This window comes from Odocoileus virginianus, chromosome 2 (assembly GCF_023699985.2).
Source record: "Odocoileus virginianus isolate 20LAN1187 ecotype Illinois chromosome 2, Ovbor_1.2, whole genome shotgun sequence".
Taxonomy (NCBI): Eukaryota; Metazoa; Chordata; class Mammalia; order Artiodactyla; family Cervidae; genus Odocoileus; species Odocoileus virginianus.
The window spans coordinates 101,272,437-101,293,178 of record NC_069675.1 but is presented as its reverse complement, the minus strand read 5'-3'; the positions used below and the strand labels follow the sequence as shown (position 1 = coordinate 101,293,178).

The following is a 20,742-nucleotide window of genomic DNA, read 5'->3' as shown; positions in this document are numbered from 1 at the left end:
TTCCTTGCACACCTACTGCAGTAGCAGCCACCGTGTTTGCAGGGACCCTTCCCAAACAGTGCCTGATGCAGCGGAGGCCTGGGGCAGTGAGCGGGTGGGCCTCACAGAGCCACCTTGCAGGTCAGGGTGCAGGCAGCCACCTCCCGCCGGGCTCAGGGCTCTATGAGGAGGGGGCCTGCTCCAACAGGGCCAGGAGCAGCCTCTGCGGGCCCTGCCTGCCTCCCCCAGCCTGCAGCCCAGGCCCAGACACTGGCCCCCAGACCCTTTCAGGAGCCGCCTCTGAGCCACGTCCAGACCTGGGCTGGGCTCGCAGGCGACTGACAGCAGTGCCCCGGCAGTGCACACAGACCACCGTGGGGCCTGGGGGTCCTGGCCCAGATTCCAGCTCCTGCAGGGGCGCACTGCGCTGTGGGCATAGCTCACGACCTTAGATGGTGGCCCCTCAGCGAACACGCGGGGCGGCAACTGGGGCACCCCGCCGCCGGGCTGTTTCTGGAAGGCCGTGCCTTGTGCTGCAGGCCAAGGCTCCCCTCCAAGGGGCGGCGCCCAGCAGAGCTCAGAGCTGGGGACTGCCTGGGGGATCCCAGCAGAGGCTACGGCATGCTGGGCAGCAGCCTCCGGGCTGGGGGAAGTGGGGCGGGGGGCTCGACATGGGGAGGAGCCTGGCCGGCTGCTGGGTGATGGTGGGGCTGCCCTTGTGGGGCCCCGGGGGCTGCAGCTCCAGGCGAGACAGCCCCCGCCCGGCCCTGACGGCCAGGAAGGCGGCCAGATCGAGGTCCAGCATGGCCACCCCTCCGCGGGGCACGGGCGTGCTCTGGCGGCACTGCGGGCAGGGGACCCAGCACTGCTCGGGGGCTGGCGTGGCCAGCCGCCGCACACACGCCTGGCAGAAGGTGTGGCCGCAGTAGAGACGGCGGGGCAGGTGCCCGGTGAGGTCATAGGCCGAGTAGCAGACGATGCAGTCGCCGCGCTGGGGCCCAGCAGCCGTGGCCTCTTCAGAGGCTGGGGGCCCCTCCGGCAGCAGCATCCTGGGGAGGGATGGGGGGCGGTACAGCCTCTGCAAGCGTCCCCCAGGTTTGGGCTCAGCACAGGAAGTGCTCCCCCGGCCCCAGAGGACGGGAGCCCAGGCCTCTGCAGACCTCGGAGGTGGGCGGTGGCCGGTGGGGCTGGCCAGCACCAGGGCCTGGGCGCAGGCTCAGTCCTTGTGACTGCCGGTCAGGCAGTGGCCTGGCCTGTGGTCCGGTCTCGGTGGCCCTGGGGCACCGTCCCAGGCTCGTGCCCCCCACCCCCCACCCCCAGCCTGCTCCAGCCCCAGGTCTGTCTTACCTGCATCTGCTCTGCCGGGCGGCCGTGTCCACACCGAGGGTGACCGGGGACTGGGTGGGGGGACCCGGGGCGCCTGGGGCTCACGTTACTGGCTGAACGTGGACCAGTCAGCGGGGAGGCAGGTGGTAGCTGCGGGCCGCGTGGGCTCCCCTTTCAGCCACAAAGCGCTTGCAACTGGATCCACCAGCACCGCCAACGGGGCTGGAGCCGGGGCGCCCCTGCTCCGCCTGCCCAGCTCCCCCCCACGCCGGCAGCACAGCCCGGTCTCCTGCCTCGCGACCTGGACCTGCGCCCATTCATACTCGACCGCCACTCACGACGGGAAAGCTTCCTGGCTTCTGCCTGGGTGCTGCCTGCTCTTCAGCACTCAGGTCAGACGTCACCTCCTCCAGGAACCCTGCCAGGACCCCCACCAGCTCAGAGCCCCGAAGGCCCCGCCACCCCATGGCTCGGGCACTGTGCGTGAGTCCGTGCTGAATTGCCGCAGAGCCTTTTCATCCCCTCGGTGTTCCCATCACAAGCCAGCCCCACGAGGAGGCCCGTGAGCACAGGAGTGGACAGACCACCCAGAAACTCCCAGGCGCAGGGCGCTGTGGAAAGCCCCAAACGCCCCTTCAGAGGCCAACACCCCCCGGTATACACCTGGCCGAGGCCCCGGGGCCAGCCCGGTGGCATAGCAGGATGGGGTGTGTCAGGGAGGATTGGGAGGGGGTCAGACCCCAGAACCTCCCCCGCTGGAGGAGACCAAGGGCCAGAGGGCCCCTCCTTAGTCCCACCAGCCTGGCATCCTCGGCCTCCTGGGCTGGTTGGACGGGTTTCTGTGGCTGCCCCGGGTGGGGTTACCTTCCTGTGGAGGCCAGCCAGGGGGCAGGGGCTGGGAACCTGGCATGTCTGAGTCCCCGTGTAGTCAGGTCAATGACATGTCTGCCCACACCCAGAGACCGGTCCTGCCACGCGGCCAGTCACCAGGGGTCAGGGGAGGGCTGTCACCAGGACCCGTCCGTCCTGCGAGGCCAGCTTGCCTCCTCCAGCTCTCTGCCCTGTCCCGAGAGTGTCAAGGTGCCTGGTGCTGGCCTGGATGCTCCCCCTGCACATGCGCTTCCCTGCCTCACCCCAGGCCCCCCACGCAGGTGTGCCGAGCTGCTCAGACAGCTGGGAGATGGGTCTGGCCCGGCACCGTCTGCCCACCTCCACAAAGCCCGGGACCCAGAGGCAGAGCAGTGGGGAGCAGCACACAGCAGACGTCAGGGACCGGGGTGTTCTGTGGGAAAGCAGGAAGACACAGCGGCCGAGGCAGGGCGCTGACTCACATGTGGGCTGGCCACGCGCTAGGCCCCGGGCTCCCACCCCCAGAAACCTGCCCGTGCTGGTTCCACCCACCACGGTGCTGCCACCCGGGCCCTCCTCCGGGAGGCTTGTCTCGGGCTCGGGGCCCGGTTCCACGCACAGCATCCTCCTGCCGTCTGACTTGCCCCTGACTGGCCTTCCTGTCCAGCCCGTGGGCCAACCTGAGGCCGGTCAGGATGCCCTGAGGCTGCCCTGCCCCTGACTGTCCCACAGAGGCTGGTGGTCTCGGCTGGCATTTAGCCTGGGACCCTCCCAAAGGGGACGGTGGCAAGAAAGAAGGGTCCAGGACAGAGCTCGCATGGCTTTATTGCTTGGGCCTGGGCCTCGAAGAGATAGTCAAGGGTGTCCCCAGCACAGGCAGTGCCCAGGGCTCCGTTCCAGGGGCCTGGGCTGACCTGTTAGCCTTCCCAGTGGGTGAGGTGCAGCTGTCTAGGGAGGGGAGCGGCCAGTGCCCATGACAACATCACAGTGGTGGTCCCAACTGTCCAGGCACTTGCGTGGCCGCCTGAGCAGAGGCCCACTGGCAGCGCCGGGCCTCGGGGCCAGTGGGGGCCGGGCTAGGAGACAACACAGCAGCAGCTGTGGCAGCGGCAGAAGCGGGGGCAGTGGCAGCAGGAGCAGCAGGGGCAGCAGCAGCAGTGATGGGCAATGTCGTCGCCGCGCCCGATGGGCGGCGGGCCGGCGTAGGCCAGTCCTGCTGGGCGCTGCCCGCTGCCACAGGGCTTGCAGGGCTGCTCACAGGCCGGCTGGCCCCAAATGGAGGCAGCCCCCTTGGCGCCCTTGGGCCCCGGGGCTTCCTCTGGAGGCTCCAGGGTGCAGGACCGCACGGGCAGAGGCTGCGACTCTGCAGAGGAGGGGCTCGCCTTCAGCTGCTGCCCCAGCTCAGGCCGCAGGTGAGCCCTCGGGATGCTTATGTGGGCATATGGGTTCTTGACGAGCATCTCATGGGGGTCCATGGCCCTGCCTGGCAAGGGTGAGCAAAGGAGACAAAGTCAGCTCCATGGAGGGCAACAGCTGCATCCCAAGATAAGCCAGGTCATGGAAGTGCCTGAGAGTGCAAGGCCTGTGTGTGTGTGTGCAAGATTGCAGTGTAGGGACCGTGAGGGCCAGCATCTCTCAGCTGTCCCCAGGTATCCTTCGCCCTCCCTGAGTGGCAGGGCCCTGTGATGGAGCTGGAAGCAGGGTGGGGGGGCTGGGAGACGCAGCTAAGCCGGTCCGACTGAGGGTGGGGAAGTTCCTTAGCCCAGGACCCACCTGGAGCGGAGATGGCGGCGAGCTGTCCTCCTGTCCCGGTCCCCGCGCGTGTGAGCTGAGCCTCTGGTAGCTGCCTTTTTCCTCCTGGGGAGGGGCGGGGCCTCGGGCGGGGCTCAAAGCCGGGGTTCCCAAGATGCCAGGAGGCCCCAGGTCCTGCAGCATAGCGGCCACCCACCCTTCCTTTCCTGGATGGGCGGTGGCCAGGTCTGGGCTCCCAGGGACCCTGCCAGCCTGGCTGATTCAGCCTTGACCCATCTGGGGCATGTCCTGGCCCTCGGGGAGCCAGCAGGTCACCAGAATGCAGGACAGGAGCCTGGGTCAGGGCCGCAGATGGTCTGGAGCCTGGCCGTCACCCACAGTCTCAAAGCCACTGCTTTGAAGCGGAGGGAGAGGCCTGCACGGTGACCTGAGCCTCTTCCCCGCAGGCAGAGACCAGGGTATTAGTGAGCACGCCGCTCTGCCCGGAGGTTTACTGTATTTTTAACTGATAAAAAATGTTTGGTATGCATACCTTTACCGATAAAACTTATTTCACTATTGGCAACATGAGTTTCATACACAAGTGACATTTTAGGCTCATTTTTGAAACTACAGTTTCGCTCTGGTCCGGGGGCCTGTGGGCAGCCCCCCGTCTCTCAGGGCCCCCATCCTCGGCCCTCCCACCTCCCCCAGCTTCATGTCTGAGGTGGCGCCTGGCGCCTGCCATGCCCTGGGGCCGCTGTGTGCGGGGTCACAGTGGAGGTGCGCTTTCGGCCCTGGCACTGCCGAGCTCCGCCTGGGGCGGCCAGGCCCGCACCCCTCGTCCTTCGCGCTCTGGGTGGGGGGATGGGGGGGTGGCTGAGGGAGCGCCTCCGGGAAGGGCGGGGTCCAATCAGACGTGGCCCAGAGGCCAGCTGACCCGCGCGGCCGGTGTGGGGCCAGTCAGACCGGTCTGGGCACAAGCTCTACCGATGCGGCACCGAATGCGGGGGATAACCGGGCCAGAGCCGGAATCGGGGGGCCGATGGCGCGGGCCCACCGCGCACGGCCCAACCTGCAGGTCAGGGCTCACCGCGCAGGGCCGGGCCCACCGCGCAGGGCCCACCGCGCAGGCTCCGCGGGCCCCGCCCGCCGCCCCACTGCGTCCGCCTCGGCGGAGGGGCGGGGGCAGGCGCGTGCGCAAACCTGGCCTGGAAGGAAGCGGGCGGCTGGTGCGGACTGTAGTCCCCAGAAGCCTCCGCGCTCGAAGGTTTTGCCAAAGACCAGGCTCGGGGTCAGCGGGCCTCTTCCCGCCAGAACCGGGCTTGGGCCGCCCGGGGGCTGCGCTTCCGGGCCCGGGCGGGGCGGGGCCTCAGCCCAGGGGCGGGGCCTCGAGTTGGGGCGGGGCCTCGAGTTGGGGCAGGAGGGGCCTGAGCAGAGCGGCTGCCCAGGTTAGGCCCCCAGCCCTCGCCTGGACGAGGCTGCCTCAGTTTCCGGAGGCCAGGGCCCCTCGCTGCCCCTCCCTTGGGCACCTGCTCACGTGAACAGCTCTCACACCCGAGTGGTGGGTGACACTGAAGGGCAGGCACTAAACTGAGGTCTCAGAGACAGCAAAGTCAGGCCTGTGGGCGCAGAACGCCTTTCCAGGCTCCTGCCCACGGGGGGCCCTTCATAAGGAATGCCGACCGCGCTGGACTCTGCTGCCCTGCAGGAGCCGGGCTTAGGTCTATAGCCAGGGGCACCCTAGCCTGTAACAGAGCAGAGCCTCTGTGGCCAGAGGAGCTGGGTCTGTCCAGGGTCAGAAGCAGGGCCCAGTGCTGGTCAAAGGAATGCCAGCAAGCCACGTAGTGGCCACAGCAGGCTAGGGAAAGGCACTCCGCAGGCCCAGGCCACCCCAGTTCCCTGCCCTCCCCCTCACCTGACAGCTCCTCACAGGCAGAGGGTGTATCCTGGGGGGCAGGGAAGTATGGCCCCAGGAAGAAGCAGAAAGGAATGGGACCTTGCTGGGTGGGGTCAGGTTAGCACACAGCTGTGTGACGACGGGGCACCTGCTGACCTGCTAGGGTGCCCGAAAGGCCACCCCGCCCGTCTGTGTAGGTGCGTGTCCTCCATGAGCTGCCCCATGGGGCCTGTCCTGTCGTCGGTCTGACCTTCTGCGCGCCCCTTACACCACCCATTCTGCTCCACTGTCCTGTCCTTGGAGCACTCTCCCAGCCATCGTTCCTCCATCCACTCCTCCAATGTGCGCTTGCCCACTCCTGCTCACCCTCTTCTGCCCTCAGCCGACCTGAGCTGGGCACCTGTGAGCCGGAACAGCCCGGAGGCATTCTCTGGGGGCCGAGGGGAAGGACTGGCAGAGACCCTGCCTCTGCAGAGGACACATGATGGTCTCACGATGGGGGCTGGGGGCCGGCTTTCCTGGGACCACCCCAGGGCTCCCTCTCCACTTCCTCCCTCTGGTATTGTGAGATCTCAGAGCACTCCTTCCCTTCCAGAATCGGGGCAGGGGGCTTGACCAGGACCCAGGGTCAGCAGGCGGGGCCGTAGGTGGGGGAGACGGGAGGGGGCCTGCCGTAGGGATCCCGACCCCCACGGGGTCCGCGGGGGGAAGGGAGGGCGACCCCCAGAGCGGGCGCCAGGCCCGCGGCGGATCGAGGGGCGGCAGAGAGACTGGCCCCGCCCCGCGGACCCCGCGCGGGTCCCCAGACGGGGGGTGGCGCTGCGGGCGCCGCGCGCACTGCGGTCCCCGCGCCTCCGCCGCAGAGCGCGCCACGCTCCGCACGCACCTGCCGCCGCCGCTGCCGCCGCCGCGCCGAGCCCCGCGCCCGCGCCCCACGCCCCTGCGAGCCGCCGAGGCCCGGCCATCGCCCGAGGTCGCCGCCGGAGCCTCCGGAGCCGCCGGGCCAAGGCTCGGGCGCCGCATCCAGGCCTGCCTTTGAGACAACCTCTGCGGAGGCGGCGGCGCGCGGCCCGGCCCGGGGACGCCAGGCTGGGGCAGGTGAGTGCGGGCGGGGCGGGACAGCGCGGGGTCGCCGCTCGCCTGCCCCCACTCCTGGGCAGAGGTCGGGCCTCGGGCGCGGGGGGCTGCGGAAGGGGCTGGGTTCCGAGTCTGGCGAGGGTCGGGGTCAGAGGTCGGGCGCCCCGTCTTTTGTACAGGGTAGGGGTGGGCCCGGGCGCTGACCTCACGCCGTCTCTCACCTGCAGCTCCGGCCCAGCCCCGGCCTCTCCTGCGATTCCGCTGCCAACCCCAAGCTTGCCGCCCGGGTCCTTTGGCGGCCCGCGCTCAGGCTAGCTGCCTTCCCTGGGCGCCCTGTCCTGGAGCCATGGGGCCCACCTAGCCTCTGCCTGCCCGGATGTCCGGGCCCCGGGACGGCTGATCTCGGCTGCAGGGGGATCTCCTGCAACGCCCCCTGGCCAGCCTCAGAGGCCAGAGACCCTGGGTGAGCCCCTGGGCCCGACCTCAGGCCCAGGGCAGCTGCCCACACCCCCCTGCCCCTGCCCCTCTCCTCCTCCCCCGCCCCTTCCTCCTCCTCCGAGGACCGGACCTGAGAAGCCACTGTGGCCGCTGGGGGGGGCCCTTCCCCCCAAGCTTTTGCCCGCCTCCCCCAGGAGTCCACAGGGCAGCCAGGATGCTGTCCCCTCGCCACCCCCCCGGCCCCACCCAACTCCCCCCCCCACCCGAGCACCCAGCCTGACTGGAGACAGCCGGATGCCGGCTGACCCGGGGCCCGAGGCGGGCGGTGGCTGGCCAGGCTTCCTCATGTCCTGCCTGAAGGGCCCCCATGTCATCCTCAAGATGGAGGCCATGAAGATGGTCCACCCTGAGAAGTTCCCCGAGCTGCAGGCGGCCGCCCCCTGCTTCCCACCTGCGCCCCGGCCCGCCCCGGCTCTGGCACCCAAGCGAGCCTGGCCCTCAGACACAGAGATCATCGTCAACCAGGCCTGTGGGGGGGACATGCCCGCCCTGGAAGGGGCGCCCTGCACCCCGCCTCTGCCACGGCGGCCCCGCAAGGGCAGCGCCGAGCTAGGCTTCCCCCGGGTGGCGCCAGCGGACGAGGTCATCGTGAACCAGTACGTGATCCGGCCTGGCCCTGCGGCCCCGGGGGCCCCTGCGGCGGCGGTGGCCGCGGCTGCAGGGGAGCCTCTGGAGTGCCCGACGTGTGGGCACACGTACAATGCCACGCAGAGGCGGCCCCGCGTGCTGTCCTGCCTGCACTCCGTGTGTGAGCAGTGCCTGCAGATTCTCTACGAGTCCTGCCCCAAGTATAAGTTCATCTCCTGCCCCACGTGCCGCCGCGAGACTGTGCTCTTCACTGACTACGGCCTGGCCGCGCTGGCCATCAACACATCCATCCTGAGCCGCCTGCCGCCTGAGGCGCTGACCGCCCCGTCGGGTGGCCAGTGGGGTGGTGAGCCCGAGGGCAGCTGCTACCAGACCTTCCGGCAGTACTGTGGGGCCGCGTGCACCTGCCACGTGCGGAACCCGCTGTCTGCCTGCTCCATCATGTAGCGCCCACCAGCCTGCCTGCCACCGCCCGCCAGTCCTTGCTCGCCGCTGCTTCAGAGGTCTGGCCCTGCCCTGTTGCCCGCTAACCCCGTGCCCACCACAGCTTCTGGCCCCACCCGCGTGGCTTTGTCGCTGCAGCCAACTCTGCCATTAAAACTCTTTGCCAAAGCCTGCACCTCGTGCCCTGCACTGAAGCCGAGGCCTGCTCACAGGCCCGGGCCGGGGGGAATGGGCACCCAGAGCGGCAGCCCCAGTGGGGCCCAGGCTGAGCAGCCAGAGGGAGGCCCAGTACTTGGGGTCAGCCTGCTCTGCTCACTGTGGGCGAGGCAGGACCTGTGTGTGCACATGTGTGCATGTGCGTGAGCCACCTATGTGCTCCGGGCAGGACTGTGGGAGCGGCTGGGCAGAGCAGGGCCAGCTGGACAAAGGGAGGGCACCTTCTCTGCACTGGCCACTGGGAGTGAGTGCAGCCGGGGGCACGAGGCAGCCCACCTGGGCCCCAGAGCCCGCCTGACTCCCTGTGGGCACAGCCCTGGGGCCTGTCTGAGCTGGGGCTGGGACAAAGGCTGGCCACAGCTACAGTGGGGTACAGGGCCTCCTGGCTGGCACTGGACGACTGCATCTGGAGAAGGAACCATCGCCCGGCTGGTGAAGGCAGGGGAGAGGGGAGGGCGATGCAGAAACGACAGCATTGGTCGCAGTCCCTGTTTATTGAGAGCCGCCCCTAGTACCGACCAGCCCATGAGGTGGGGCTGTGATAGTGTCCATCAGGCGCAGGCTGCAGGCTCAGGGAGGGGCGCTCCGGTGGGGTTGGGAGAGCTGGGGCACGGTTGGCAGTCTCTGGCTGCAGGACCCGGCGGGGCCCTGGGCCCTCGAAGTGGAGGGGCATGTGCTGACACCCAGGCTGCTCGGGTCCGCTGGGCTCCCGACAGCCCAGGTGAGGGGGCCCTTTGTGGCCTGGACCTGTGCAGCAGGGGCCCCACAGGCTGCCTGACCTTCAGGGAACACTTGGGTCCACGGCGCCCCCCCCTGCAGACCAGCCGGGCAGGAGACCCAGCAGTGGGGTGGGGCCTGTCCATCGAGGGGCTCTTGAAGCCCTGGCCACGGACCTCCTCCAGTGCTGTGCTGGGCGCCGGCAGTTCGTGTCTGGACAGTAGACGTCTTGGGCTGGGTCAGAGTCTGAACGCAGGCTGCAGGGCAGCCCTGTCCAGGCCCCAGGATGACGGCTAGCGTCCTGGTCAGCCCTGGGTTCTTCAGTCCTGGTCATCGGGCCTCAGGGCAGGATGCTCCCGGGGCCCCGGCACTCAGGCTGGCCCAGGCCCAGGCCGTGCCGGCGGCAGGCGTGTGGCCGTCAGCGGCGGGAGCCATCCAGCAGCACGAAGAGCAGCCCCAGCAGCAGCAGCGGGGTGAAGACGAGCAGCAGGCCGAGCAGCTCGAGCGCCAGCAGGCTCAGCAGCGCCAGGCGGCGGGCGCAGGGCCCGCGTCCCCGCAGGGCCCAGAGCCAGGCGCCCAGGCAGGGCGGGCAGGGCAGGAAGGGCAGGCAGCCTCGGCCTCCCACGGCCCCTGGCAGGAAGCGCAGCTGGTAGCGGTGCTCCAGGGAGGCCCAGGGCCCACGGCCGCGGCGGGCAGGCAGAGGCGGGGTGGGGGGCGGGGGGCGCGGGGGCCTGTCGGCCCGCAGCAGCTCCTCCTGCAGCTGGCAGATCTCCCACTCGAGCATGGGGGTTTTCTGGCGACACAGCGGGCAGCACACGCGGCCCAGGTCGCCGGGAGCGGTGGCCAGCAGCCGGTGCAGACAGCCCGTGCACAGGCCGTGGCCGCAGTTCAGCAGGGCCAGGCGGTGGGCAGGCCCGCAGGGCTCCATGCAGATGGGGCACTCCTCCACCTCCTGCTGCGCTTGCTCGTCCTCTGTGTGCCTGGCCCAGGGTGGGGCCGCGGCTGTGGCCCCCAGCAGGGGCTCACTGTCCGGAGTCCTGGCACCCTGGGGCTTCCCCAGGGCCCCGCTGCCCGACCCATCCTCTCCCAGCACTTGGTGTGGTGGGTCCAAGTGCTCAGGGCCCGGAGGCAGACAGGTGAGCCCAGAGCTGAGGTCAGCAGGGCCACCAGTGGGGACCCCAGGGCACAGTTCAGGGGTGGTGCCTCCAGGGCAGAGGCCGGGATGGGTGGGTGGGGACCCCAGGGTGGCGGCGGGGTGGCTGGGGCCTTGAAGGTCAGTGTGGCCCTCCGCGGCTGGGGCAGGCTCTGGCACTGACCTTGCAGCAACTGCCGCCTCCTTCTGGCTGCGGGCCCCACTAGAAACTTCACTGGGGCCCCCGTGCCCCGGAGGCTCACAGGCCCAGCGTGCCGTCTCCGACAGGATCTGCCCAAGCCCGGCCACAGGCACGGCGGTCCCTGTGTTAGCCAGGGACGGCCAGCTGGATTCCAGGCGGTGGCCGTGTGGGCAGGCCAGTCCAACTCCTCCAACAGGAATTCCCCTCCCAGGGGTGGGGACTCCACTCACACCTCCCTCCCTACCAGTCTGAGCCACACCCCTTCTCTCCAACCCAGGCCACGCCCCCTCCCTCCCTCCTGGGGGTTCTGGGCAGCTGTTCCCTGAGCTGGTAAGGGATGGTCAACAGCAGCCTGGCCGGGTGCCTTTCCTGCTTGGCCCTGAGGGCAAGGGCAGAGTCTGCACAAGGTGGGCAAACGGCCGGCACCCTCATCATCAGACTCAGGCACCAAAGTGTGGGCTGAGCCACGGTGCCCGTGCCCAGAGGGGCTGGCTGTTCCATCCAGACCCTCTCTGGAACACCCACCACCCGAGGCCCACTTTTGCACAAAGAGCAGGTAGGAAGCAGCCACCAAGAGCCCGGCGTTTATTGCTGAGGCTTTCCTGGAACTGGGAGGGCAGGTGTGTGCTGCCCAGGGCCACCTCCTACTGCTGAAGTCTGTGCAGGCGAGCTGACCACCCTCCCAGCTGGGAGCAGACAGGGCGAGAGCCAACAATAGCCCCCAGAGAGCGTCGGGCAGGGTGGCTGCGACCAACAGCAGGATGGCCCTTCAGGCCCACGTCTCAGTCTGGAAACGCAGTGTCCGCTGCAGCTGGGCGAGGTAGGTGGCCGCATCGGGGCCAGAGAGCCCGCCCTCCTCCCGGAAGATGGACAGCAGGGTGTTGGACACATCGGCCGGCATGTACTTGGCGTTGCTGGAGGAGCAGGAGGGACAGCGCTCAGCGCAGGTGGCGTCCCCAGGGGGCTGTCCCTCCAACCACCCGCAGCCCAGGCTCACCCTGCCAGGTAGAAGTGGGCGCCCCGGCCCTCCAGCAGCTCCCACACCAGCGGCCCAAACGCGCGGAGCCGGTGCTGCACGTACACCTTCTGCTCCTGCAGGGCGGGGGCGGGTCTGAGTCTGCGCCCTGGGCGTCCCGCTCCGCCCCCGCCTGGCACACACCTGCTCTCGGGAGAAGGCCGTAACCAGAGTCAGGCAGCCCCTTGCCTGCAGCTGCTTCCACTCGGCCTCCCAGAAGAAGTCCTGGTCCTGCCGGCGGCAGCCGAAGAACAGCACGTTTTCTGGGGGGGAGGCGGGGAGAAGGGCCTGAGCCTGGAGCTGCCCTCGCGGGGCTCGGCCGGCCACTCCCTGCCCGACTCCGCTCACCGGTCTCGCCCTGGGCCACTCGCTCCTGGATGGCCGCTCGGAAGGGGGCTACACCGGTGCCGGGCCCCACCATGATCACGGGCACGCCTGGCGTCTTTGGGAATGTCAGGCCCCCAGACCGCACCCACAGGGGCACCCGGACAGGTCCTATGGCATGAGGGAGGCGGCTTGAAGAGGCTCGCAGGGCCAGGGCCCAACCCCCTACCCCAAAGAGCCAGGGTCACCTTGTGCAGGGTCCAGGGACGCCAGCCAGCTGGAGCAGAGGCCACGGCGGGGCTCCCGGAGGCGGGTCTGGTACTGCACCACGGCCACCAGGATCTGCAGCCGCGAGGGGTGGGCCTGGGGGAGCGGAGAGTGGGTGCCCGGCCCTGGGGGTCCCCCCGCCCCCGCGAGGCTGGCCCTTCCTCTCTCACCCGCAGAGAGGAGGCGATGGAGAAGGCCCGGGGCCGGATCAGGGGCACCAGGTCCAGCAGGTAGTCTGGGGGGACGGCAGCAGCCGTGTGGGGGAAGTCGCACAACACCTGGGGGGACAGCAGCAGGGAGCCGTGGCTGCAGCGGGGGTCCCAGCCCGCTCGCCAGCTGACGCCCTCCCCGGGGCTGTCCTGCGGGCCCCAGGCGCTCCCCTGGCCCCTGGCCCCAGATCCAGATCCTCCCCTGGCCCCTGCCCACCTCCAGGGCCTCCCCGGGGGCTGTCCTGTGGGCCCCAGGAGCTCCCCCGGGCCCTGGCCCAGGCCCAGGCACTCCCCCAGCTCCTGCCCACCTCCAGGGCCGTCCTGCGGGGTCGGGTGCAGTACTCGCACAGCTCCTCCTGGCCCCGTGCAGAGCCAAACTCACGCAGCTTCTCCCGCTCCAGCTCGTGGGGGGAGAGACAGGCCAGGAGTTCAAAGAAGGAGCGGCGGGGGACACTGGCGATGTCCAGGTACTGGGACACCAGGCAATGCATGGAGCAGGGCTGTGGCAGCCGTGCTGGGCAGGCGACACCTGCAGGGGATGGGACGCTGTGGGGCGGGGACGCGGGGACAGGGCGCGGGGGGGGGGGGGGGGGCATGGGGGAGCGCAGTGGGGAGTGCAGTGTGCGAGCACCGCGGCCTCCGAGGCTCACCCGGCTCCCGGGGCTGCAGCGTGAAGTGCTGCTCGGGGTCCAGGCCCAGCGCCTGGCAGAACTGCTGGACGTGGCTGGCTGTGTTCTCGGGCTGGATCAGCACCACGTCTCCGGCTGAAAAGCTGTGAAGGAGGGACACCCAGGGCCTGGGGAGGGGCCCGCCTGCGTGGGGAGGACGCTGGGGGCTCTGGGAAACCGCAGAGGAAGGAGGCGGGGGACCAGGGGGGCCAGGGGGCCCCTGGACGGGTGGGTCCCGCCCCCCAGCTGTCATCTCTGCTCTCAGCCCGACATGCACCCGCGTTGGGAGAGGAGCGGCTCAACTCTGGACCGTGGCTCCTTCGTGCAGCCCTGACTCCACGGGCCCCTGGGGCCGGCCCGCACCTGATCCCAGAGCCCGAGATGTCGAACTCAATCAGCCGCACATCCTGGAAGTGCGAGGGCCCCGTGACCCTCTGATTGCTGACCATGGGTGCCAGGAACGGCTGGAGCTCTGAAGGGGGTCCCTGAGGGTCTGTTCCGGCCACACACAGCTCCTCGGGGCCCGAGCTGGGGGTGTCCGTGAGGAACTGCAGGGTGAACCTGGAGGGCCAACTGTGAAGGGGCGGACACTCATCAGACCGCTGGCCAGGTCGGCTGTGCCGGTGGGCGCCACCCCAAGGCTACACTTACGGGACTCCAGGAGGGCTCAGGTCGAGGTTCAGAGGCACAGAGTGCGGCCCCAGCACCTTCTCCCACAGATCCTGCAGCCAGGGGTCGATGGCGGCGTCGGGCCTGCAGAGAGCAGGTGCACACCCCTCTGGGGACCCTGCTCCCGTCCGGGCCCACAGGAGGGCACCCCCACCCCACGACCCACTCACCCCAGCTCGTGCTGGTCATCGCCCAGGCACACGGGCAGGAGGGCGCTGCCCCCGAGCTGCAGCAGCCGGCGGTGCAGCTTCTTGGCCACGAAGTTGAACCTACAGAGAAGACAGAGCTGGTGCTGGCCCCGGGCCCGCAGGGACGGGAGGCACACGCCCAGAGGACTGCACAGGGTGGAGGCTCCCAAGGCTCCGCAGGTTCCTTCGCTGGCTCCCTGAAGGACAGCGCCTCCCTGGGAGGAGCAGAAGCGTCTCTCACCCGCCCCATGGGTGTGCCCGGCAGTGGGAACAGACGTCTACGTTATGCACTGAACAAAACCCCCAGACCCTCCCCAGACGAGGGTCACAAGGCCACCCGCTTTCCGTCCTTTCCACCCGGACAACTGCAGGCCTCAGGCTGCGTCTGGTTCTGGAGGCATCTGTACCCAGCAACCCCTCCCTCAGCTCTGAGCTGTAGACTTAGGGGTTTTCATGTTTCAGGAACCCCACGCTATGTGTACCCTTGAACACAAAGCCCTCAGTACTTCCCTGGGAATAGTGCAAAGCGACAGCACTCTGCTCAGGACACAGGCGTGCCACAACAATGGTGAAAGGAAGCAAAGCAGAGGTGGCCACGGAATGGCTCCCAGCAGCCGGGCTCTTTTGCGCCCTGCCTGCTCACATCTCCCTGTTCTCTGTGCTTGTGGTAAGCTCGAATCCCTCCTCAAAGGCCGCTTATGAAGGCAGGGTGAGCCAGGGTCCCGTTGCCCTACATCATGTATTGACAGAGGATGCTGGCTCAGGCCCTGGGGTCCGGCTCTGGTCCTGCTTGGACCTTGTCTCGGGCGTGGCCCCAGCCAGGCTCCCCCCGCCCCCACACCGGCTGCCCTGCCCACTTTCTGCATGAACCAGCCTGTCTTTCAAGCCCAGGGCTTCAGGCCATGAAGAAGGTGCCACCAAGGAGCATCTGTGGGGCCAGGACGTGTGGCCAGGGCCACGGCCTCGAGGGAGCGCCCTGGGGGCTGGGTCACGCACCGTTCCGCCAGGACACCGTGTGGATGCGGGGTCAGGCCCACCCTCCCTTACTCACTTGGTGTAAGACGAGTCCCCGAGACCCAGGACAGCAAAGTCCATCTGACAGAGGGCAGTGGACGGCAGGCTCCTCCGGAAGATGAACCTCCAGAAACTCTGCAGCGGGAGAGGGGAGCTCAAGGCCTCTCCTGGCCAACAGGGCCCAGGCTTCCCCAGGGCTCTGCTCTCCTACCTAATGCTTTTGTTATTACAACAAGACTGCTTCTTCTTGTTCTACTGTAGTAGTGAAAAAGTTGGGGAAAGGCAGAAAATGGTAAAGCAGAAGAATGCTACCCTGGCACCAGTGCCAGAGCTGGGCTCCAGTGCTGCCCACAGAGGGCTGGGGGAGCCTGGCAGGGCTGTCACCAGCGGGACAGCTGCTGGCCTGCCCCCCACTGCCCAGCGTGCGGGCAGCACGGCCGGGCAGCTCTCAGCCCCGCCTCGGGCCTCACAGCAGACCCCCAGGCCCCTCTTGGGTCTGGCTCTCCCCCTCAGGGGAATCTTCCCTTCTGGGCCTGGAGCTGCCGGCCATCAGGCTGCTCTGTGCCCACGCCCTGCCCTCACAGGGCCAGCCTAGGTCCCACACTGCCCCCTCCCCCAGGGCACCCTCACCTCCATGCAGCCACTCATCCCAGGTTGGCCCCCAGGTCGGCGCCCGAGTCCCTCTCCTTCCCTGACCATAGGGTCACCACTGGGCAGCCTGTGCGGGAGCACCGCCCATTCCACGCCTTGGCCTGGTCTTCCTGCAGGCCCAGAGGTGTTTCTGAGATCTCCTGCTTAGACCTTATCTCCTGAAGGCTGTGGAAAGCCTCAAGGTACTTCCTGAGAAAGGGTCCAGGGACGATGAGCTTCTCATGGCTTAGGTGTGAAAATGTTGGGCTTCCCCTTGCACTGCTGGCAGACAGTGGGGCACACTTCAGGCTGACACTATCCTCTTCAGGCCCCTGAAGTTTTGCTCTGAGCTGGTCCAGCTGGGTGGGCGCTGCTGGGAAGCCAGTGTCCCTCGGTGCCCTGCCCTGTCCCCAGACACCTGGGCACTCTGCACTTTCAACAGCTGAAACCCACATGAGTTGGCTGTCAGCGGGAGCCCGGTTTCCACCCTGCCAGCCCTTCCTGGGCACATGGCGGGTGTGTGGGCTGGAGACCCAGCCTTCAGTCCTGTTGACACTTTCCGTGGTGATTTCCTCACCACTCTCGTTCCTGTCGCAGGGCTGCTGGGAAAATCTTGGGCTCCTGATGTCATCTTTCTTGTTCCCTAACTTTGTTATGTTTCCTGGGAGATTTTCTCAACATTATCTTCTAACCTGGTATCATTTTAAGGTGGTCTCCTCAGCTCCTGCCCTGCCCAGGCTTTGCGTTTCTGGCACCAGGGCACCAGGCTCGCCCACCCCTCACAGATGGAGCTCTGCTCTGCCTGTTCCTCTGGTTCTGCATGTGCTTCTCGTGGTCCCCGTCCTTCACAGCGGTCTTTCCTCAAGCACGTGGTCATTCTTCATGGTCTATCTGTGCTTCAGAAGATGACAGAAAACCCCAAGTTCGGGCCTGTCACCAGTGGGTTTCTTGGCCAAGAGAGGGGGCGAGGCTCGGCTGCCTGGAGGGGCTTGCCCAGCCAGTGTCCTCCAGGATGGTGACAAGGAGGCTGGGGTCTCCTAGTCCTGTTCTGTGCTGGGTTGGGAGGGCCCCATCCTGACTCCCTCAGTGGTATTCATCCTGGCATCCGGCCCTCCTGTAACCACCCTCGTTCCAGTGTGACTATCACCACGTTGATGCTGTTAGCTTCCACTGTAAAGTCAGGACCTCTGCCAGCTGACCTGATGGAGGTCTTTATCCCCCGCCCCTCCCACACCCTGGTCTGGCACCCACCACGTGCCTCCTGCCTTGATCTCCCCAGAACTGCCTCTTCTCCTGCACCTCCTCCTGTGCTGGCATGCCCACTCCAAGCCTATTCTTCAATCTTCTGCCTTTTGCACCTACCAGCATTTAAACACGCCTGGGTTTCTCCATCTCACAACTATTCTTTTTAACCCCTTAACCCCACTCACAGCCTAAGCGTTTTTCAATTGTTTCATGTGCAGACGTCCTTAAATGCTTCCCTGCTCAAGGTTGCCAGCCGTCCCTTTGCTGACCTTACTTCATTTCCTTGCAGCTTTGAGCGCCAGAGACCATCCTCTGGAGACAGTCCCCTCTGCCCTCGACCTTGGAGATGGTCCACTCCTTCTTCTCGCTGCTGGGGCCACTTTCCTGCCCCTCACCAGCTTTTCTCCACCTTCCACGCCTTTGTGTTTAAGGGCAGCCTGTCCTGGGGGAGGGAGGCACTTCCTTCCTCTCACCTCCATATTTTGGCCACTGCGACATGTGCGTCCACTAAGGATCCTCACTGGAGCTCCAGGCTGACTGCGCGTCTCCACCTGGACAACGTCTGGGCACCTTACCCTCCTGATTCTCTTACTTCTGTGTGTGGAAGCACCATCCATCCTAGTACCTAGGCCTAAATCCTTGTCTTAATTCTACCTTCTTTCTCATCTTTGAGATTCGATCCCACAATTCCATGTTCAATCAACTCTACCTTCTTAACATCTCTGGAGGGCGTCTGCTCCACTCTGCTCTGCCACCATCCTGCCTCAAGCTCTTGGCTGCGTTGTGCCCACCTCCCACCACCACCACCCTGGTGCCTGCTCTCCTGCAGCCTGCTCCCCCGGCAGACAAGGGCTGGTTTTGCTAGAATACACATGTGACTGCATCACCCCATGGGTTCCATGGCCCTTCATTTCAAATCCTCCTGCCTCCCTGTGGCTGCTGACCTCTTTGGGATCCAACCTGGCTGCCTGCTCCTCTTTTTTCCCTCCAAGCCTGACTCATTCCTTGGTTCGACCATCCTGAACCGCTTTCCACTCTTCCACGGCTGGGCTCTTCTCTGCAGAGGTTGCTCCCTCTTGCCTGGTGCCTGGCTGGCCCTGATTATCTTTCAAGACTTAGCCTAGCCTCTTTTGTTCCAGAAAGCTCTCTCTGAACCTCCAGATTGAGGAAGGCAGCCCTAACTAATGCTCCCATTGTCATCAAGCACTTTCTCTTGCAGCATGCATTTTTCTGGCATTGTAGCTGCCCATTAAACTCTTACTTTTGCTATGTTTTGCGTTTCACGAGGGTAGAAATGTGACTACTGGGTTCATAGCTGGATTCCCAGCACTAGATTATGCTTGAAATACAATATGTGCTCAAAAGATGGTCAAAGAATGGCAGAATGTTCCCTGAAGTGAGATTTGAAATACACACGAGACCCATACCATATTTACATACAGCCCTGGAAAAAACATGAAAAGTTAAAGTGGTGCAGAGTTTATTAGGAAGGATACCCAGAACCCCCTGCTCCACCCAAAGATCTCCTCCAAAATCCAGAGGAGAACAATTATTCACTGTGCTTCTCAAGTCTTTCCAGGCAATGAGAGGATCTGAGCCCCTGAGCACACTTCAGGTCAGCCTTACCTTCATGTTGTCCGGGGGGTCTCCTTGGCCTGTAGTTGCACAAACAAATATCACCAGGGGCTCATTAATCAGGTTCACCTCAACAAAAAGACACACACGTAAGGCCTCGGGCTGTAATGGCCAGGCATCCTCCCAGCAGCCTGGCTCCCCTCCTTCTCTCAGAGGAATGGGGCAAAGGGACTCAGCGCTCGCGAGCGGCCGGCCTGCCTTCTCTTTCAGGCTCCCCTCCTACCGCTCCCGTCTCCATGCGTTAAACTGGCCGCTGCTCCCAAGCGTTCCCGGCCCCTAAATCTGCCGTAACGGAAGTGCCCGCTCTCAGACGAAACGCAGCCCCCTGGGGTCGAGCGCTTTGGGTGTCGGCGCCCCAAGCCCGCCGGGTGTCCCCGCCGAGGTCCGAGGAGCCCTCACCACCGGGTAGGAGTCCAGGGCTTGCACCCGGCAGCTGAGCTGCCGGCGCCGGGCCTCGCGGCCCAGCCTCTCCGACACATCCTGGGCTGTGCCCGTTTGGCTGCCGAAGAGCACCAGGAGCCGTGCGCTCGGCATGGGCTGATCCCGGGGAACCCCAAACTCCTGACGTGACCCACAGCACTCGCCGCCAGCCCGTGGCCGCTGCGACCGGCTCCGACTTCCGACTTCCGGCATTAGCCGGAAGTGACGCCCTAGGGCCGCGCCCGGCGGGGCATGGCGTCCGAGCGCGGCGGGCGTCAGCGGGTGGTCTGTGAGGGGTCCCAGGTCGGGGCCGGGGGATCGGCCGAGCGACGGGGCCGAGGGCCGGGGCAGGTGGGGCCGCTTGCTGCCTCTCGTTGGCCGCGGCGGCGGCGAGCGCCAGCGAGGCTAGGAGGGCGCGGCCGCGTAGCCCGGCAGCTGGGACGCTCGGCCGGGCCCCGGCCCGCGCCCAACCGGCGCGATGCTCTTCTCGCTCCGGGAGCTGGTGCAGTGGCTGGGCTTCGCCACCTTCGAGATCTTCGTGCACCTGCTGGCCCTGTTGGTGTTCTCCGTGCTGCTGGCCCTGCGTGTGGACGGCCTGGCTCCTGGCCTCTCCTGGTGGAACGTCTTCGTGCCCTTCTTTGCTGCTGACGGGCTCAGCACCTACTTCACCACCATCGTCTCCGTGCGACTCTTCCAGGATGGAGAGAAGCGGCTGGCCGTGCTCCGCCTTTTCTGGGTCCTCACAGTTCTCAGCCTCAAGTTCGTCTTCGAGATGTTGTTGTGCCAGAAGCTGGTGGAGCAAACGCGAGAGCTCTGGTTCGGCTTGATCACGTCTCCGGTCTTCATTCTCCTGCAGCTGCTCATGATCCGTGCCTGCCGGGTCAACTAGCCTCGCAGAAGATAGGCTGGAATGCTGGGACCCACGCCGAGTCCCCATGTCTACCGCACCAGAGGAGAAATCTGAGTCTGAGAGCCTGCTTGTGCCCTGCTGCGTGCCTGGTTTTCGATCAGTCATGTCTGAAGTTGTTCCCTCAGCTGGGCTAAAAAGAGCAGCCTTGATTCTTAAAGCGTATTCTCTCTTATTTCATGCTTTGAATAGCTAATCTTGAACTGAGATCCCTAGAAGGATCCTGAGAAGGCCAGACAATCCTGAACTCCTGACAGAAACTGCATATAAGTAAAATATCCTGATGGGTTCTTGAGAATTTTCATGGATCCTGGCAAAGTACGCCGCGTGCAAAGGCTGCAAAGCCGGCCCCGGGGTTTGCCCTGGCCAGCAGTGCTGACCTGCGTGCTTGCTGTCCCTGTCTCCCCAGACAAGACTTTCTTAGATGCTTGAGCTCTAAAAAGTGTAAACCAGCTTGTGTTTTCTCCCCAGTGGCACTGGGGAGGATGGCTTTTTCTTCATTCCAGTCCAGGCAGACAGGAGGATGTTGAATAAGCGTGACGGGACCCTATCCAGAGATCTGTCGCCTGAGAAAAGAACTTGCTTTCAAGGCACTGCTTGGCTTCCTGTCCCCAGCTTTTCCACCACCTTGTGGCCGGCAGTGTTAGTGCACCTGAGACATTTAGGCCACTAAGGGACCAGAGAGAGGAACAGGTGTTCTGATGTGAATAGGCATTGAGACCTACACGTGGGAAGTTTGCAGTTGGTCTCAGCCCACACTTGTCACTCTGAGGGCTTTGGTTTGATGCCAGTTAGGTGCCAAATGAGAACATTTTGCTGAGATGAAAATAAAATAAGAGAATGTTTTGCTGAAACACACAGTGGTTGCCTGACCTTTTGAGGGTTAATGCTG

The 20,742-nt window shown here is 66.0% G+C and overlaps 6 protein-coding genes across 8 annotated transcripts; 2 read left to right on the top strand and 4 right to left on the bottom strand.

Annotated features, from left to right (window-relative positions):
- Window positions 1–556: 556 nt before the first annotated feature.
- Window positions 557–1,272, bottom strand: RNF224 (ring finger protein 224). The gene has a single exon (XM_020888486.2). It carries the CDS (start codon window positions 1,025–1,027, stop codon window positions 557–559), a length of 471 nt encoding a protein of 156 aa, XP_020744145.1. The 5' UTR covers window positions 1,028–1,272.
- Window positions 1,273–2,961: 1,689 nt separating this feature from the next.
- CYSRT1 (cysteine rich tail 1) lies at window positions 2,962–6,484 on the bottom strand. Its single transcript, XM_070456455.1, has 2 exons — window positions 3,928–6,484; window positions 2,962–3,637 (listed from the first exon to the last, which is right to left on the bottom strand). The coding sequence occupies exon 2, from the start codon at window positions 3,627–3,629 to the stop codon at window positions 3,231–3,233; it is 399 nt and encodes a 132-aa protein (XP_070312556.1). The 5' UTR covers window positions 3,630–3,637; window positions 3,928–6,484; the 3' UTR covers window positions 2,962–3,230.
- Window positions 6,485–6,648: 164 nt separating this feature from the next.
- RNF208 (ring finger protein 208) lies at window positions 6,649–8,560 on the top strand. The gene is made up of 2 exons (XM_070456415.1): window positions 6,649–6,883; window positions 7,090–8,560. Exon 2 carries the CDS (start codon window positions 7,595–7,597, stop codon window positions 8,393–8,395), a length of 801 nt encoding a protein of 266 aa, XP_070312516.1. The 5' UTR covers window positions 6,649–6,883; window positions 7,090–7,594; the 3' UTR covers window positions 8,396–8,560.
- Window positions 8,561–9,083: 523 nt separating this feature from the next.
- On the bottom strand, window positions 9,084–10,994 carry LOC139031433 (ring finger protein-like; the record flags this gene model as incomplete). The annotated part of the gene is made up of 1 exon (XM_070456421.1): window positions 9,084–10,994. A coding segment is annotated over one exon (1,251 nt), but the record flags the coding sequence as incomplete, so codon positions are not given.
- Window positions 10,995–11,230: 236 nt separating this feature from the next.
- NDOR1 (NADPH dependent diflavin oxidoreductase 1) lies at window positions 11,231–19,167 on the bottom strand. Of its 3 annotated transcripts, none has more exons than XM_070456348.1 (14): window positions 18,923–19,167; window positions 18,515–18,592; window positions 15,051–15,148; window positions 13,982–14,080; window positions 13,794–13,895; window positions 13,506–13,715; window positions 13,125–13,246; window positions 12,783–13,003; window positions 12,436–12,543; window positions 12,247–12,361; window positions 12,023–12,169; window positions 11,819–11,937; window positions 11,657–11,751; window positions 11,231–11,573 (listed from the first exon to the last, which is right to left on the bottom strand). In XM_070456348.1, the coding sequence occupies exons 1-14, from the start codon at window positions 19,154–19,156 to the stop codon at window positions 11,429–11,431; spliced, it is 1,893 nt and encodes a 630-aa protein (XP_070312449.1). In that variant the 5' UTR covers window positions 19,157–19,167; the 3' UTR covers window positions 11,231–11,428. The 3 variants fall into 3 exon arrangements, with proteins under 3 accessions (XP_070312449.1, XP_070312454.1, XP_070312458.1); XM_070456353.1 differs by lacking the exon at window positions 18,923–19,167 and adding an exon at window positions 16,336–16,539 and having other exon boundaries at window positions 18,515–18,916; XM_070456357.1 differs by lacking the exon at window positions 18,923–19,167 and adding an exon at window positions 16,336–16,534 and having other exon boundaries at window positions 18,515–18,916.
- An 8-nt stretch (window positions 19,168–19,175) lies between these two features.
- TMEM203 (transmembrane protein 203) lies at window positions 19,176–20,704 on the top strand. Its single transcript, XM_020888483.2, has one exon. It carries the CDS (start codon window positions 19,422–19,424, stop codon window positions 19,830–19,832), a length of 411 nt encoding a protein of 136 aa, XP_020744142.1. The 5' UTR covers window positions 19,176–19,421; the 3' UTR covers window positions 19,833–20,704.
- The last annotated feature ends 38 nt before the right edge of the window (window positions 20,705–20,742 follow it).